The sequence below is a fragment of the Rhinatrema bivittatum genome, chromosome 3, assembly GCF_901001135.1.
Source record: "Rhinatrema bivittatum chromosome 3, aRhiBiv1.1, whole genome shotgun sequence".
In the NCBI taxonomy this organism is placed as follows: Eukaryota; Metazoa; Chordata; class Amphibia; order Gymnophiona; family Rhinatrematidae; genus Rhinatrema; species Rhinatrema bivittatum.
In genome coordinates, this window is record NC_042617.1 from 288,059,657 (window position 1) to 288,077,353 (window position 17,697).

Below are 17,697 nucleotides of genomic sequence, written 5' to 3' on the forward strand. Positions count from 1 at the left end.
AATACATATGTGTTCCCGGAAAAAGGTACTTACAGAAAGAGCTGGTGCAAATCTCTTCTGGTATTTTTTTGCTGCAACTGTTATCAAAGTAATTCTTGGTGCAAACTCCTTGGGCAGTTTATTACCCTTAAAACTCTGATCTTTTTATTGTCCTGGAGGCCACTCTTGTTCTTTCATTCAGATACAAATATCTTAATTTCATTGTACCAATAATAATTTTTTAAAATATTTTACAGAGTAAGTCAGAAGAGATAGTGATGATTTCCTCGAAATACAAGCAGAAGTATGAGTGCAAACTCCCAGCACTGGCTGTGAAATTCCACCAGGACCGGGATGAAGATTCTCGGGCTTACTCAGGACTGGGCATCTCTGATTTATTGAGGCCCATGGAAACTGCGCCTTGTCTTATAAAGGTGAGGCCTACTTTTGTGGCGTGAGATGAACGTGATCATTGGTAGTATTGAGTGGATTGTAGTTGCGAATCACAATAATTAAATCTTGTCGTTCTTTCTCCATATCTGTCTTGAGAATATTATTGCCCCCAGTTTAATGAGCTTGTATTACTGCAGTTGGTGACTGCTCATCCAGTCATTCTTGCTGTGACAAAGGTCAGGGTGGGTTTTATGATTGCCAAGGCTGTCCTGGGGAGGAGCAGAGGGTAAATTAGAGCATCTGCCACAGGCCCTTCATTTAAGGGGTTCCATGTCGCTTCATTAGCTCTGCCCTGGCACAGTAACTTTCTGTTGGTGGTGTCTGACATCACTTCCTTCTGGCCTGCAGCTGCTGCTGTTGTTTGAGGGCACTGGCAGGTAGGCCAGCAGCTATTGCATGGGGGTTTATTCCTGCTGATTTTCCTTGGGCCCTAGACCTCCTCTAGGATTAGCTCCAGTGATGGCAGTTGCTTATTGAAACCTTTTTGCAGCTTTGCTAATAAGCAGAAAGAAAAATGCCTCTTACTGGGTATAAAAACACATTTTTAAATATTTTGGAAAACACATGCTAGAAGCATTGCTCTAAGGCAGTGGTTCTCAACCTTTTTTCGGCCAGGACACACCTGACAGATGGTTCTCACATGCGTGACACACTGAACATGTGACCATCACGGGACAAAATGTAAATATACATTCTGCATCCTCAGGAACCACGTCTACCCCCAAAAATGGGTGCAGAGCAGAACTAGGGCATTACCCGTACAGCTCACCATACAAAAAAAAAGATATTCTGGATCTGATGACATCCCAGTAAAAGCAAAGCAAACTCTCTTTACTGGCAAGCACAATACCCCTCCTTATGAAAGGACAGTAATTAACCAGGCCCTAAACACTAATACACCTCCTATTGGGAAAACAGAGCAAGCCAAGCTGCTATAGATACCCACTTAGAAATAATTGTAAAACTATACTAATAAATGTTACAAAACAGCTGATGAACAGAATAACATCCAACAATTAAAAACTCATAAAATTATTAAAAATTGTCTAAATATCAAAATATTTCAAAACAGCAGACACATCACATAACACCCAATAATTAAAATGGCAATCAATCAAGAAAAATAAACTTAAAAAGCTGCCTTTACTTACCCTCTCCAGCAACTCTCCTACTCCTTTCCCTTGCAGGCCAATAGCACTCACCAGAAGCAGCAGTGGCTGCTAAAGCTATGTCCTCACAGTCCTCTTCCTTGGGGCCCACAACCAGTCACAACCAGTCTCTGTCTCACACAGACCAGTAACTTCCCTAACTAGTATCTCTTCCTCACACACACACCAGTCACCTCCCTGACCAGTCTCTCTCAATCACACACATGCTGTCACTTACATACAAGCTCACACATACTCTGTCACTTACAACCACACACACTGCCACTTATGCACCCATTGTACCACACACACAAGCTCTCACTCATGCACCCAAGCACCCATTCTACCACATACACACACACACACTGCCACTCATGCACCCATTGTACCGCACACACAAGCTCTCACTCATGCACCCAGGCACCCATTCTACCACACACACACACACACACACACACACACTACCACTCATGCAACCAGGCATGCATTCTAACACACACACACACCAAGCTGCCACTCACCACCCAGGCACCCATTCTACCACAGGCACACAAGCTCTCACTCACGCACCCAGGCACCCATTCTACCACAGGCACACAAGCTCTCACTCACGCACCCAGGCACCCATTCTACCACAGGCACACAAGCTCTCACTCACGCACCCAGGCACCCATTCTACCACAGGCACACAAGCTCTCACTCACGCACCCAGGCACCCATTCTACCACAGGCACACAAGCTCTCACTCACGCACCCAGGCACCCATTCTACCACACGCACACAAGCTCTCACTCACGCACCCAGGCACCCATTCTACCACACGCACACACGCACACAAGCTCTCACTCATGCACCCATTCTACCACAAGCACACAAGCTCACATGGAGCCTCTTCTCATTGTTTGGCCTCCACTTCTCAGCCACCTCTGGCCTGACCTCCCGCGGTACGCAACGTCTCTCCAGCCGCCTCCCGCAGTGTGCAGGGTCTCTCGGCTCTTCAGCCGCCGGCAGCGGCGCATAGCGTCTCTTCGTTCTTCGGCCCCGCCGCCGGCAACGTGCAGGTCTCTGCGCTCTTCAGCCACCGGCAGCGGCGCGCAGCATCTCTTTGTTCTTCGGCCCCGCCGCTGGTGACGCACAGGTCTCTCTGCTCTTCAGCTGCCGGCGGCGCGCAGCGTCTCTTCGTTCTTCGGCCCCGCCGCTGGTGACGCACAGGTCTCTCTGCTCTTCAGCTGCCGGCGGCGCGCAGGTCTTTCGTTCTTCGGCCCCGCTGGCGTCGGCGCGCAGCGTCTCTTCGTTCTTCGGCCCCGCTGGCGTCGGCGCGCAGCGTCTCTTCGTTCTTCGGCCCCGCTGGCGTCGGCGCGCAGGTCTTTCGTTCTTCGGCCCCGCTGGCGTTGGCGCGCAGCGTCTCTTCGTTCTTCGGCCCCGCCCCTAGGGAGAAGGGAAGCCCAAGCGTGGCAGTGGAACACCGGGAGCCGCGACACACCTGCCGGAGCTTGGCAACACACCGGTTGAGAACCACTGCTCTAAGGTATGTTTCCCCATTGCCTTAACCCTCCTACATAAAAGGATGTCTGGCATTTTAGTCCAGTTAAAACCAAAATCGCAATTCCCTAATAACTTGTACTGTGCAGAATTTCATCCAAATTGGTACATTTCTTTCAGCTCGATAACATGCATATAGAGTGAATGTCGACAATAGGTATGCTCATAGTAGAAAAATGTGCCTAAAAAGTATAGATTTTGCTGTGGGTGGAGTGAAGAAAATCAGACGGAATGGACAGACTGACTAGTTTGATAAAATCCAGTGGCACATACAACCACTGTATATAATCAGTTTTGGCAAAGAACATTTAAAACTAGAGTTGTATAATACAATAAAAGCTGAAATGGTTTAAGCTATCTTAAGTAGCCTCACAGGAGGCCTATGCAGTGCAGATTTACTTGTGGTTGGGCGCATAAGAATATTGTCCGCTGCAGTAAGGAGATTAGCGCATCCAAAAAATGCACCCTAACAAATGCGTACCTGATTAGTGTTTAATGCATGTAAATTCCATTTCCCTGTACGTACCCAGATCAGCTCAGACTCCTGGGTTTTACCTCCCCTCCAGCAGGCGGAGACAGACATTTTTGTGGACTCTGTCGTATACCCCTCAGGTGCCACCTAGAGTCTGTCTGTATTCTTCTGTCTCCAGCAGTTGGAAGAAGTGCTTTCCTTGAGTCTGTTTTCTGTCAGGATTTAGGATTTTGGTTTGCAAATTTTAATAGTCCTTTTTGTAAGAAAAAGGTCAGGTTTTGGTCTTTAGGCTAGTTCCCCCCCCCCCCCCCCCCTTGTTCCAGCCTCCTAGGGGGTTGTCAGGTCCTGGTGGGGCCACCCCCTCTTGTAATAGAGGCTTCGGAGCAGAGGGTTGAGGAACCTGTAACTGCCCACTGAGGGTGATCCCGGGGGGCCTGGCTCTCACCTTCAGTCAGACCTTTCACAGGTTTAAAAAAAAAAAAAAAGGGGGGGTACTATGTCTTTAAATTCTCCTGTTCTGCCGATCGGCTTCAAACCGCAGACAGCTCCCGACCCCTCTTTTCTCCCGATGGTCTAAATTTAGGCCGCTGTTCATGCCGCGTGGTGCAGCCTGTGCTGTGTGCGGCAGCGCGCGCGCGTAACTCTCCCATGCCAGCTTTTGCACGGAGTGTTTGTCGGGGGGAGAGGGGTCCTCGAGGGTTGCTGCACCGGCGAAATCGAGGGGGCAGTGACTCGCGATCGCGTCGGGGGGGCTGGGGTCCCGATTTTGTCCCGGCAGGCCCCGGATCCGTTCCTGGAAACTTATTTTGGTTCTCTGCGCCCTTTGTACGGCTCCCTTTGAACCCTTGAAACAGGCGACTCTGAAGGACCTCACCTTGAAAATTGTGTTTCTAGTGGCTATTGCATCGGTGAGGTATATTTCAGAGCTCCAGGCTTTATCTTCCAGAGAGCCTTTCTTAAGGATTTCGGAAGCAGGGGTTTCATTACGAACGGTTCCCTCTTTTCTCCCGAAGGTGGTCTCTGCTTTTCATTTGAGTCAGTCAGTGGAGCTTCCTTCCTTCACGGGTCTGGACTCCTCTATGCCAGAGGTCAAGGATTTGCGGAAGCTGGACGTAAAGAGTTTTCGTCTTTCGGACCATCTGTTCGTCTTATGGAGTGGACCCAGAAGGGGTTATAAAGCTTCTAAGGCCACTATCGCACGTTGGCTGAAGGAGGCTATTGTTTCGACATACCTTGTATAGGGTCATCCGACTCCGGGAAAGGAAAATTTGGTTCTTACCTGCTAAATTTCGTTCCTGTAGTACCATGGATCATCCCAGAGTTCACCCAGGGAGAGTCTGTTTGGCTGGTGGTTAGCCAGTTATTTGCTGTAAGACACATAATGCCCCCTTTTCAGGGTAAGGATTCTAGGGCATAGTTTTGGTTTTCATCAGTTACATGTTTTTCATTACCTCTGCTCTTCGGAGGGGGGGGAGGTTGTTCAGGAAAAGTTGATGTTTTTTATTATCATTCTGCTTGGGTACAGTGGAATACTGACACTCTGGGTGGCACCTCAGGGGTATACGACAGAGTCCACAAAAAATTTCTCTGTCTCTGCCTGCTGGAGGGGAGGTAAAACCCAGGAGTCTGGGCTGATCTGTGGTACTACAGGAACAAAAATTAGCAGGTAAGAACCAATTTTACTATAGATGAAGACATTAGCTATTATTGTCTGATGTAGGAAAGCGTGCCAAAAGGCTGGGGCCCAACGCGTATTTCCTAGCGTGTAGCAGATGGACTCAGGACCAATGGGTATAGTGTACTACTGATAGCAGTTGGAGACAGATCAGATTTCAATCTGACGTCAGCCCCTAGTACATATACCCCTGCAGGAAGTGCAGCTCTTCAGTATTTTCCGTTTCCATAGCAGTTAGGGACTATCTGTATGCTCTCACAGCGTTAGAACAAAATTCAACAGAGAAAACCCAAATTCGGAAGAAAACTTACCTCTGAAGACAAGCCCTGCTCTCCTGCGTGTAACTTTATGCGCACATGTATTTTGTGCGCCTAGCTGGCCTTGTGCACCCGGATCGAGACAGCAGACAAAGCGGCGAATAGGGTCAATATGGCGACGGCGACTAACCGGGACCTGGCCCTGCTAGGGCGGATCAACCTGGTGGCACAGGTCCCGGCCGGCGACCTGTGCGACTCCTCGAACCTCGGAGACCAGAGTCTATGCTGAAGATTTCTACCTTACCTTGTCTTCAGCGCTTCCCGGTTTCGTCCCGGGCGGTCTCCGGCTGCAGGGGGAGAGGGCAAATACCTTCACCGCATGTGTTGCCCTTGGGTCCCTCCCCCAGTTGAGAATTCCCGAGGTGATTTCCGTGGTCCCTCGGAGGTGAACCTCGGTCCGACGGCCGAATCGCGGCGAGGACCTAACCCCCGATCTTGGGCGCAGCTGAGAGGCAGCGTGTGCACCCTCGAGTGTGGCGGTGAAGGTATTTGCCCTCTTCCCCCCGCAGCCGGAGACCGCCCGGGACGAAACCAGGAAGCACAGAAGACAAGGTAAGGTAGAAATCTTCAGCATAGACTCTGGTCTCCGAGGTTCGAGGAGTCGCACAGGTCGCCGGCCGGGACCTGTGCCACCAGGTTGATCCGCCCTAGCAGGGCCAGGTCCCGGTTAGTTTCAAGGGTCCTCCCACGTGGAGACCCTCCGAGGTGGTCACCGTCGCCATATTGACCCTATTCACCGCTCTGTCCACCGTCTCGATCCGGGTGCACAAGGCCAGCTAGGCGCACAAAATACATGTGCGCATAGTTATACGCACAAGGGCCGCGTGCATAAGATATACACGTCTCGTGCGACGCGCACAACCCACATGCACATCTTAGACGCGCCGGAGCGCATAAGGATTTACGTGCCTATAGCCATGGCACCACCGGGAATGGAGCTCAAGGGCTCTGCCCAGCATGCCATATCAGAGCCGCACAGAGCGAAGAGGCCAACGCCCTGTGCGCCCAGTGCAAGGAGGTCCTGGAAGATCCAGGCCAAGGCCAGTCCTACCCAGGCCAGAGTACTAGCTCCTCAGTAAGTACCCCGGACCTAGCAAATTCCAGTGGGACACCCCCTCTGTCAGGGACCTCTAGGGACTCAACGCCCCTTAGCTTGGACTCTGTCTATCTCATGGGTGGAATTCTTCAAAGGGCTACACACCTTCGTCCACATGCAGACTGAGCCTCCGGCTAAACAGCCACAGTCTCCACCAGAAGACCTTTATCCCTCAGGCCACGCTAGGCCTAGACAAATGTTTCCACCGCCCAGAAGCCCCACCTATGGGGACACGGACAACTCTGAAGAGGAAGCAGAGCCCCTAGAAGAAGGGGAACTCCCCCCGGGGACAGAGCCTCACCAAACCATGAGACGTCTCTTCACCAAGGGCGAGCTCCCAGAACTGGTCACCCACAGTCTGAAAGTGCTTGCTATGCCGAGCGCAAGTGCTTCGGGGGAGCCTAAGATGAATCCCCTACTAGAGGGACTCTGTCAGACCTCTCATCATTTCCCTCTCTTACAAGCTTTCCAGCAGCTAATTGACCTGGAGTGGAGTGCTCCAGAATCCACATTCAAAAGGGGATGAGCTATGGCAGCCATGAACCCCCTGGACCCGGTGGCCAAAGACCACCTGACATGCCCAAAAGTGGATGCCATGGTCTGCGTGGTCTCGAAGCGCACTACTATCTCAGTGGAGGGAGGAGCAGCGCTCAAAGATGCTCAGGACAGACATTTGGAATCCATCCTTAAACAGTCCTTTGGCGTCTCTACAAATAGCGGCCTGCTGCACTGTAGTGACACGTGCCTGCCTATCTCAGACCAGGAGCAACACCCCTGGAGAGGCCATGGAACCAGCAGTATCATTCCTTGCGGATGCTGCCTTCGATCTGGTGCACACAGCAGCCCAGAGGAGTGTAATCAGCAGTGGCTGCCAGGAGACAACTCTGGCTCCGAAGCTGGTCGGCCGACACATCTTCCAAAACGCGTCTCACAAGGATGCCCTTCAAAGGATCCCTTCTGTTCAGCAGCAAACTAGAGAAACTGGCCAACAAATGGGGCGAGTCCCCATTGCCACGCCTACCGGAGGACAGGAATAAGAGAAACCAGCGGCCCTTTCCCCGGGCCTCCAGGGGCAGAGGTTCACAACGCTTCAGCCTATACAGAAGCAACTATCAAGCGCCCCACCCTACGGGCAGAAACCAGGCCTTTCGGAACAAGCACAACAAAAGGGGAACCAGTTCGGGTCCAGGCCCCAGCCGCACTCCACACAATGAGATTTAGCCGACCCGTCCAAGGGAAGAAGCCATAGGAGGCAGCCTAGCCTTATTCTACCACAGATGGGTCAAGATAACGTCGGACAAGTGGGTCCTAGCCGTCATTCGAGAGAGGTACTACCTGGATTTCCTACAAACCCCTCCGGACAAGTTTGTGGAATCCCCCTGCCACGACATCTCCAAGAGGGTGGCAGTGGAAGCTACACTGACCAGACTACTGGCCCTCGAGGCCATAACCCCAGTGCCTGCACAGGAAATAAATACTGGGCATTATTCCATTTATTTTATCGTCCCCAAGAAAGAGGGGACGTTCAGGCCCATCCTGGACCTCAACTGCCACCTGAGGATTCCCCGCTTCCGCATGGAAACCCTATGCTCTGTAATAAGGGCAATATAACCGGGAGAGTTCCTCACATCCCTTGATCTTTCGGAGGCCTACCTTCACATCCCAATTCATCAGGAGTATCAGCACTTCTTACGCTTCAAAATCCTGGACCGTCACTACCAGTTCCGGGCACTACCCTTCGGTTTAGCCACAGCACCCTGGACGTTCTCCAAGATCATAGTGGTGGTGGCAGCAACTCTGAGGAAGGAAGGAATCCTTGTACACCCTTATCTAGACGATTGGCTGATCAGGGTGAAATCCCCAGAGGAAAGCCAACAAGCAACCAAAGAGTCAAAACTCTACTGGAGAGCCTCGGATGGGTGGTCAACACAAACAAAAGTTGTTTGCAGCCCACACAGTCGCTAGAATATCTAGGAGTCCGATTCGACACCAAAGAAGACAAGGTCAGCCTGACTCCCACAAGGAGATCAAAACTGAGGAACCGGTTACAAATCCTGCTGAGCGAACCTCGCCCCACAGTATGGGATTACCTACAAGTCCTCGGTCTGATGGCATCCACACTGGAAGTAGTGCCATGGGCGTGAGCTCACATGAGACCCCTACAGCACTCACTCCTATCGCAATGGAATCCACTGTCTCAGAACTACACCATTCGTCTATCGCTCCCGGGCAAGGTCCAGACCCAGTTACAATGGTGGCTGCAGGCGACAGGGGGCAAGGCTATCCTCGCCAACCTGGACCCTGCTCACCACAGACGCCAGCCTACGAGGATGGGGTGCACACTGCAAGGAGCTAACCGCCCAAGGACAGTGGATCACAGAAGAGTCGGGATGGAACATAAACCGCCTAGAAGCACTGGCAGTCAGACCTGCCTGCCTGCAATTCGCTAACAGACTTCGAGACAAAGCGGTCGGAGTAATGTTGGACAACGCCACGACAGTGGCCTACATCAACCGTCAGGGGGAACCAGAAGCCAACAGGTGTTTCTGGAAATCGACCCTCTAATGTCGGGGGCGGAAGTAAACCTCCAAGAGATCTCAGCCGTCCACATCGCCGGGAAAGACAACATCACGGCAGACTACCTCAGCAGAGAAAGTCTAGACCCAAGAGAATGGAATCTGTCGCCTGCAGCGTTCCAAATGATAGTGAACCAGTGGGGGACACCAGACATGGACCTTCTGGCAAACCGGTCCAACGCCCAAGTACCCAGGTACTTCAGCTGCAGGCGGGAACCTCAGTCCCAGGGGATCGATGCCCTGGTACAGACCTGGCCACAGGGGACCCTATTATATGCCTTCCCGCTGTGGCCCCTATTGGGCGCAATCATCCACAAGATACAGCTACACAGGGGACTAGAACTTCTCGTGGCCCCGGACTGGCATAGAAGACCGTGGTACGCAGACATGAGAAGACTACTAGCAGGGACCCCCCCCCCCCCCCCCCCCCCCCATGCCACTACCTCCACACAGAGACCTGCTGCAACAAGGCCTGATCCTCCATGAGGATCTAACTCAATTCTCTCTTGCGACCTGGCCATTGAGAGGGCTCACCTGAGAGAGCGGATACTCGGGGGCTGTAATCGATACACTACTCCGAGCACGTAAGTTCTCCACATCTTTAATGTACATAAGGATTTGGCGAGTATTCGAAGCCTGGTGCAAAGACCATGACATCATACCACGCTCAATTAAAGTTCCCGTGATCCTGGAATTCCTGCAGAACGGGCTACAGAAGGGTCTAACCCTCAACTCCATCAAGGTACAGGTAGCCGCATTGTCATGCTATGGCTCCAAGAGCGAGGGCGACAGCATAGCGTCTCACCCGGACGTTTCACGCTTCCTGAAAGGAGTCAAACACATCCGCCCACCACTAAAGTAGCCGATACCTCTTTGGAATCTCAACCTGGTCTTGGATTTCCTAGCAGGAGCCTCCTTCAGGCCCCTCAGAGGTCTGTCCCTCCGCCTGTTAACCTTGAAGACAGCATTCCTTCTGGCAGTTTGTTCAGCCCGCCGCATCTCGGAACTACAAACACTATCCTGCCGTGAGCCATTCCTCAAACTCACCCCGGGAACCATCCAGTTACGCGCACGGTCCCTTTGTTCCTTCCCAAAGTGGTGTCACACTTCCAACTCAACCAAACCATCTCACTACCATCGCCGAATGAGTTGAAGAATTCAGAAGAGGCCCGTAGCCTACGCCACTTCAACATCGGCAGACTCCTATCCAGATATCTGGAAATGTCGGAGCCCATACGAAAAACGGACCACCTATTTGTCCTTCACAGCGGAAACAGACAAGGGGAAGCGGCCTCGCGGGCAACCATAGCCCGCTGGATCAAGGAAGTCATCAAGGTGGCCTACGTAGAAGCAGGCAAGCCACCGCCTTTACAGGTCAAGGCCCATTCTACTAGAGCCCAGGCAGTGTCCTGGGCAGAAACCAGAATGCTGTCACCCGCCGAGATCTGCAGGGCGGCGACGTGGTCCTCCATCCACACTTTCTCCAGGTTCTACCACCTGGATGTTCAGGCTTGGGAGAACACGGCATTTGCAAGGGCAGTACTAAGTGGGTCATGGGCAGCCTCCCACCCGGTTCGGTAGTAGCTTTTATACATCCCATTGGTCCTGAGTCCATCTGCTACATGCTAGGAAATGGAGAAATTACTTACCTGATAATTTCATTTTCCTTAGTGTAGATAGATGGGCTCAGCATCCCAACCTTGGCTGCCGTTACTCATGGAATTTCGAATGATACAAGGGTAAGTCATGCTTTCCTTCACTTAGGACACCCACCCTACTGGGTGTTGACGCTTTCCGGTTGAGTATACTGGCGGTCTCCAGCTATAACCAATTCAACCAGATCAAGTTATAAAGTTATTCAAGTTAATCAAATTAGTCAGTCACACATATATCCACAATGCTTTTCGAGGAGAATACTGAAGAGCTGCACTTCCTGCAGGAGTATATGTACTAGGGGCTGCACTTCCTGCAGGGGTATATGTACTAGAGGCAGTTGGAGACTGAAATCTGATCTGTCTCCAACTGCTATCAGGAGTACACTTTACCCGTTGGTCCTGAGTCCATCTGTCTACACTAAGGAAAACGAAATTATCAGGTAAGTAATTTCTCCATTTTTTAACACAGGCAATTTAACTCCTGCTCCAGAGATGGAGTAAAGTTAACTTGCAGTCAAGGGCTCATGAGAAACATTAAAAAAAAAAAAAAAAAAAAAAAAATGGTCCTCTGTGTTGTGCTAAATGCATCCTCCTTTAATAAGTGAATTTACTATTTGTGGTGAAGAAAATATATGTATATTGCTTTGTTCAGCAAGAAGCACATTTTTCTTATGACTGCACAATTTACATGCCTGATTTATAATAAAAGGCTAGGTTATTAGAACATCATATAAATGGTGGAAACTCCAACATTAATTTTCACAACAATTTTTCCACATCAATTTTTTTTATTGTGAAAGGAGACCTCATAAACAATACAAGAGTTTTTTTTCTTGTATGGCTCTCTCTCTCTCAAAAGTGTGGGGTTTTCTTAAAATACACCACTACTAATTGAGTTGCATAGACTTTTTTACTGTGTTTCATTGGTCTCTTTTTCACAAATATTTTGAGATTTTTTTAAGATGGTATTTAAAGCTTTTTTTTTTTTTTTGGACAAATCAAATGACACTTATCATTTCTTGTTGAGCAAACGCACATTGAAGGAGTGATGCTTCTACCCGGAGCAGTGCTCCTATCCTGCCCGGAGCTGTACCGTTTATGTCATGTTCTAATAACCTAGTGTTAAGTGATTACATCATAATAGCAGTTGTTTATTATATTACTGTTTGATTATAATAAAGGTCAGCGCTGAAATCAGCACCTCGGCAAAATAACCAAAAGGAAGCGCAGTCAAAGTGGATGATCATATTGAGTGCCCGTTGCAGTTGTAGGCGCCAGATGCAATAAACTCCTTTGAGTGCATGCGCTTTTTTTTTTTTTTTTTTAATGCTGCCCCAGTTTCCCTCTCATTTAAATACTGTATCGGGCGCACAGTGGATGTAGCTCTGTACGTGTTAAGGAAAATGGGTGCTCAGTACGAGCGCCCGTTTTGACCGCGTGTCTTATTGTACCTTACTGAAGATCAGGTAAGAAGCCTTTGCAGGTAAAAAAAAGATTTTGGCGTGACTGAGCTGATAGTGAAAGGCAGAGTATCACAAAAGCTGCATATTCAGTCTTTTTTAAATTCTTGGTTTTCAAGAATCACAGGTGATACTGGTATAGAACACCATACAGAAAACTGTAATTGTTATTGTTAAATTGTCTCTGTCTGTTGTAAATGTGCCTTGAGTATCGTTTTAATGAAAAGGCAATCTTAAATAACAATTGATGTACAGAACATTTTAACTTATTTTGTTTTTGTTCATTAGACCAAGGATTGGTGGACCTATGAGTTCTGTTATGGGAAACACATCCAGCAGTATCACATGGAAGGTACTGAATACTCTTGTCAGTCTAAGCTTCTGCCTGGCCCTATAGATACAGTGGTTTGGTTCTGACCAAAACTTAGTTTGCTTCTAACGGAACACAGCAACTTATCTAGTCTGTCCTGCAGAAATGAATGAAAAGATAATTTTGGGTGCATAACTACAAGAACATGGAACAAAAGGTATGATGGGTAGGTGAGTGAGGGGGAATCTACCAGTTTATTATGCAATTGCTAGATAGTGGAACATGGTTGCAAGATGCTTAAGAGCTTGCAGTTATCTTAGACCTTAAAGTGACTTGACTTAAAGTTACTGCAGTTGGTGGTAGCAGTGATTATTGAAAAGTGGTGCTGTTGAGTTATGTATCTTTGCATCGCACTCTCCCCTTCTGTGTTACAGCTCTGCCAGGGCCCTGTTACGATGTCATCAAGCATACAATAATTTTGATCCACAGGATGCTGTCTGATAAGCTGCAAAGCTCAGTTCTCATCAAGCATTTTGTAATGCTGTAAAACTAGCATGTGCAGATGGGATCGCTGTATTGGTTTCATCAGTGCAAAACTAGACATGCTTGTTTATGTGCTTTATCTTTTTCAGAGTCTGAAGTGAAAGGTGATATTTTATATCTTGGTTACTACCAGTCCGAGTTTGACTGGAACAATGAAACTGCCAAGGTGAGTGAGTGCCCTATGATAATGCAAATAAGGCATCATCACTCAGATCCGGAGTTCTTATTTAGTTGTAGCTGTCCATTTGTTAACTCTGTGTTGTCATTACCACTGAAACTGTGTAAAAATAAATTAAAAATAAATTAAAAAAAAACATAGTGCATATTTGTTTGTTCATTCAAATTTGCCTAATGCTGCTAACCAGAATTCTGTAATGATTTATTAAAAACTATAAAAATAAATTTGCAATCCATTCTCAGTCATTTAAGGGACCACCCAATTTATTCAGAAATAGAATAATGGAAAGACGGGGCTGGAAAAGAGACCTGGAGGTGCCACTGTACCTAGAATATCCCTGGCATAACGTATAATGTGCTCACCCATCTGCCTCACCTAAATTTTGTCCTTTCCACACAGGTGATGTAGAGCATCTGATTACAGAATGTGCCCAGGGCAGCACTTTTAAATGAGTATGTAGTGCTTTTAGCATGTGCAGTGTCATCCGAGGTAAATTGTACAGTGGTATGGCAGCTTTATTTAGAACAATTTGATAGGATTTTTTATGGGATAGTTAGCTGCATGGCATTCTGTACAGGACTGTATAAGGTAAAGCACCTGAGTGGGAATGGAAATGAGCTAAGATAATAAAAGAAGGGGATTCATCAGCATGGGTGTAATCCCAAGAAATTGAATGGCTTTTAGATGGAAGGTGGTTTTCCCCAAAGTGGGCCAAAGACACCAAAATGGGAACTGTTTGATTAGAGTGCAGAAATGCCAGACTTAGAACACAGTGCTATGTCATGATGCAACAGTTGCCTAGATTGCTTAATGTTATGTGATCGTAGGTTATCATGTACCCTGGCACATTTCCCATTGAAGCAATGGATCCCAGCACACATGGGTTTTTTTTTTTTTTTTTTTACCTGTTTCAATGCTATTCCACTTGTCTCTTGAGTGCCTCATAAAATATACAAGGCTGTATCAGTACAATTGCTATACTTGACGCTGCTGGTCCTGCGGGAATGTTTTCTCTTATTTCAGGCATCAAAGCATCACAGATTGAAGCGTTATCACAGCCAGATGTATATTAATGGCTCCAAGTGTGACCTGAATGGGCAGTCCAGAGAGACAGAAGTAAGGGTAAGCAGAAAACAAAACTACTCTGTTTACTAGCATGCATTTATTTTCTATTGCTGCTTTTTATATATATATATATATATATATATATTAGGGCCTTATTTTCTGTGATGTGATACAGTAAAGGCCATATAGTTTACTAATTGCTGTGAAAACTGTCAACCCAGCATGTTACATGGGTCCCATTTATTCCTACAGCCTGTATCCTCTAGTCCAGTGGTTCTCAACCTTTTTTCTATCAGGACACACCTGAGATGATGCTCACATGTGTGACACACTGAACATATGACCATTATGGGACTAAATATAAGTGTATGCTGTGCATCCACAGGAGTCCCCCGCTTCCTATCAATGATTGCAGAGCAGAACTAAGACATTTCCCTGTACAACTCGCCATACAAAAAAAGATTATTCTGATTCTGGTGTCTTCTTAACAGCGTCACAAACTCCTTCTATTACCAGACGCATTGTAAAATAATACAAACCCCACTCTGTACATGACTATCAAACCTGCCATACCTCAGCAGCACTAACTTCAAGAAATGAAACAGCAATCGCCCTATCCATGAAAAGACAGCAGGTCACCACAGTGCAATATAATATTGAGAAAATACAACAAATAAGGCTGATACAAACCTCTAAAGTACTTCATGTCAGTCACAGACAGACCTGACTTCACCAAATATAGAATAAAAGACCACAAATTACAAATGTGGAAACAAAGCTTGGTTGGAAACCCCAAGACCACCTTCTGCATGCAGTGCAAAACTAGAGACTAGAAAGAAAAATATATTTCCTCCTACACTAAGTAAAGTTCAAAGAGAGAAGAAATGCATATTCACGAAACTGACTCAAGTATAGCCCTTGTACCTAGTCACTCCCCTCTATGCCCTATCACCCCTCACGTCTCCCAATTACTCAACCATCCCTTCACCTGCTCATATCCCTGTTCAACATTCCCAACACCCCACATCCTCTTCCCTGTGCTCCCTTTCTGTCCTTCCCTACCCAAAATACCTCTGACCACCTCTTTCCTACCCCTTCCAGCAGCCCCATACTGCCATCTCTCTCTCCACTTCCATCTCTCTTCCCTGCCCAGCAGTCCCAACCCGTCCCTCCTTTACCTCTCCCTACCCAACAACCCTAACCTTCTTTCCCCTACCCCATCCTATCCAGCAGACTCCTGACTCCCCATCTCCCCATGCCTTCCTGCCTAGTACATTTTCCCCTCCTCTGGCTCCCAGCCAGCAGAAAAGACTTCAGGCCATTGCAGTCTCTCCCTCACTCTTTATCAACAGTAGATGAGGGCAAGAAGCACTGAGGAGAGGAAGAAAGGGAGGCAGCAGCAGCATATCTATACCTCACGCACCTTTCTCCTTTATGTTCACTTAGAGAATAGCCTATGTTCACTTAGAGAATAGCCACTGCCATTAGCAATGGTTACATGGAATAGACTTAGTTTTTGGGTACTTGCCAGGTTCTTATGGCCTGGATTGGCCACTGTTGGAAACAGGATGCTGGGCTTGATGGACCCTTGGTCTGACCCAGTATGGCATTTTCTTTCTTTCTTCTTATGCTCCTGCTTTCACATCCAGGCCCCATGGGGTGAAGAGAGCATCAACAGCCTCACTACCAGACCAGGCAGAGGAAGATAGTTGTTGTCTGCTGGACCCATATGAACAGAAGTTGGTGACGTCGTGCTCTGATCTGGGTGAAGCAGGAGAGAACAACCTCCCACTGGCCAGGAAGAGAAGGAAGCAAAAGCAGCTTCCTATCATAAACAGTAAAAGAGAAGCCAGACAACTCCTGCCCAGACTGATGAAGAAAGATCAGTCTTCTGCTGGCTCTGTGACACTCCTCCTGGGACTTCGTGACATGCTAGTGTCCCGACACACCTGTTGCGAACCACTGCTCTAGTCCATGTCTACTGCTGCTGGCCCCATTTTCCTTCCTCCTTTATACGAGACCATCTCTAATTCCTTCCAAGAGCTAGAATAGCCTAGTCTTACTGCTTCCTAATCTGCGGCACCTTTATCCTGCTGCTTCTACTACTCATGGCACTGCTTGAATCTTCTCCCACTGGTGGCCCCACGTGGGCCTGTTGTCTTCTCCCGTTAGTAGAACCACTTGGGCCAAGCTCCCATCATTGCTGATGATCATTCAGTGTCTTCTCCTTTCCGCCATGTGACTTAAAGTACATAAAATCAGGTGGTGCCCACAACAGGAGAGAATATCTGGAGGCGCTGCTGAGAGGGCACGTGCAGCATGGAGTTCCCAGTGCAACCAAGAGCCAAAGGAGGGAATACCTGCCGGAATGCAAAACAAAGGATAGACTGGGGCAGTGCATGCAGATGGAGGGGAGAGGCAGGCTGTGGCAAGAGAGGGTGGCACAACAGGAAAGGTGGAGAAAGAGAGCTGGAGAGAAAAGAATGATAACTTAGAAAATCAGAGGAAAAAAGTGAAGGAAACAAAAGAAATCTAGTCGGCATAGATTTGAAAATAGTTAAAATGAGTTCATTTGAAATGGTAATCCATTACTAGTCTCAACGGCAAGTTGAAATACATGAGTCAGAATTAACATGGATTTCCTAGAGTGTAGCTAGATGGACTCAGGACCAATGGGTTATGTGCTCCCCTGCCAGCAGATGGAGACTGTGTCAGGTTTCAAAGCTGATGTCACCCTAGATGTATCCCTGCAGTGACCTCAGCCATCAGTATCTCTGTCTCCTAGCAGATGTGGGCATGCTATCCCTGTATCAGCATTGGTGTTTAGCGGGATTGCAGTACCCGTTAGAAGGAAAATTTACCTTTAAATTGGAGAAAGATTGAGCCCCGCTCACCTGCGGTGATACCTAAATGTCCCTCCCTCAGTTGAGAATTCCTGAGGTGATTTCCAAGATCCCTCCGAGGTGTGCCTTGGTCCAATAGCTGGTTTCCAGCATGGACTTTGCTGCTGAAGCAGCTGAAAGGCAACGGGTGCAGGAAGTGGAGCATGGCGGTGACAGCCGAAGCCTTCTCCCCCGCCACCGGAGACCATCTCTGTACTCAGCTGATAAGTGCTGAGCCCAGGTAAGTAAAAAGATGACTACTCCGATTCAGAGACAGACGGGTTGCGGTAAGGCCTTCCGCCAGTCTCTTGCTCAGCGCATTGTACTGACAATGTTCCGATCCCAT

The 17,697-nt window shown here is 48.3% G+C and overlaps 1 protein-coding gene across 2 annotated transcripts in view; it reads left to right on the forward strand.

The window, feature by feature from the left end:
* OS9 (OS9 endoplasmic reticulum lectin) overlaps nucleotides 1–17,697 on the forward strand; it is a 146,676-nt gene that overhangs the window by 17,968 nt on the left and 111,011 nt on the right. For both annotated transcript variants that reach the window (XM_029594908.1, XM_029594910.1), the window contains exons 2-5: nucleotides 237–413; nucleotides 12,662–12,725; nucleotides 13,316–13,392; nucleotides 14,428–14,526. In XM_029594908.1, coding sequence (XP_029450768.1) covers nucleotides 237–413; nucleotides 12,662–12,725; nucleotides 13,316–13,392; nucleotides 14,428–14,526 — 417 coding nt within the window. The remainder of the gene's footprint in view (nucleotides 1–236; nucleotides 414–12,661; nucleotides 12,726–13,315; nucleotides 13,393–14,427; nucleotides 14,527–17,697) is intronic.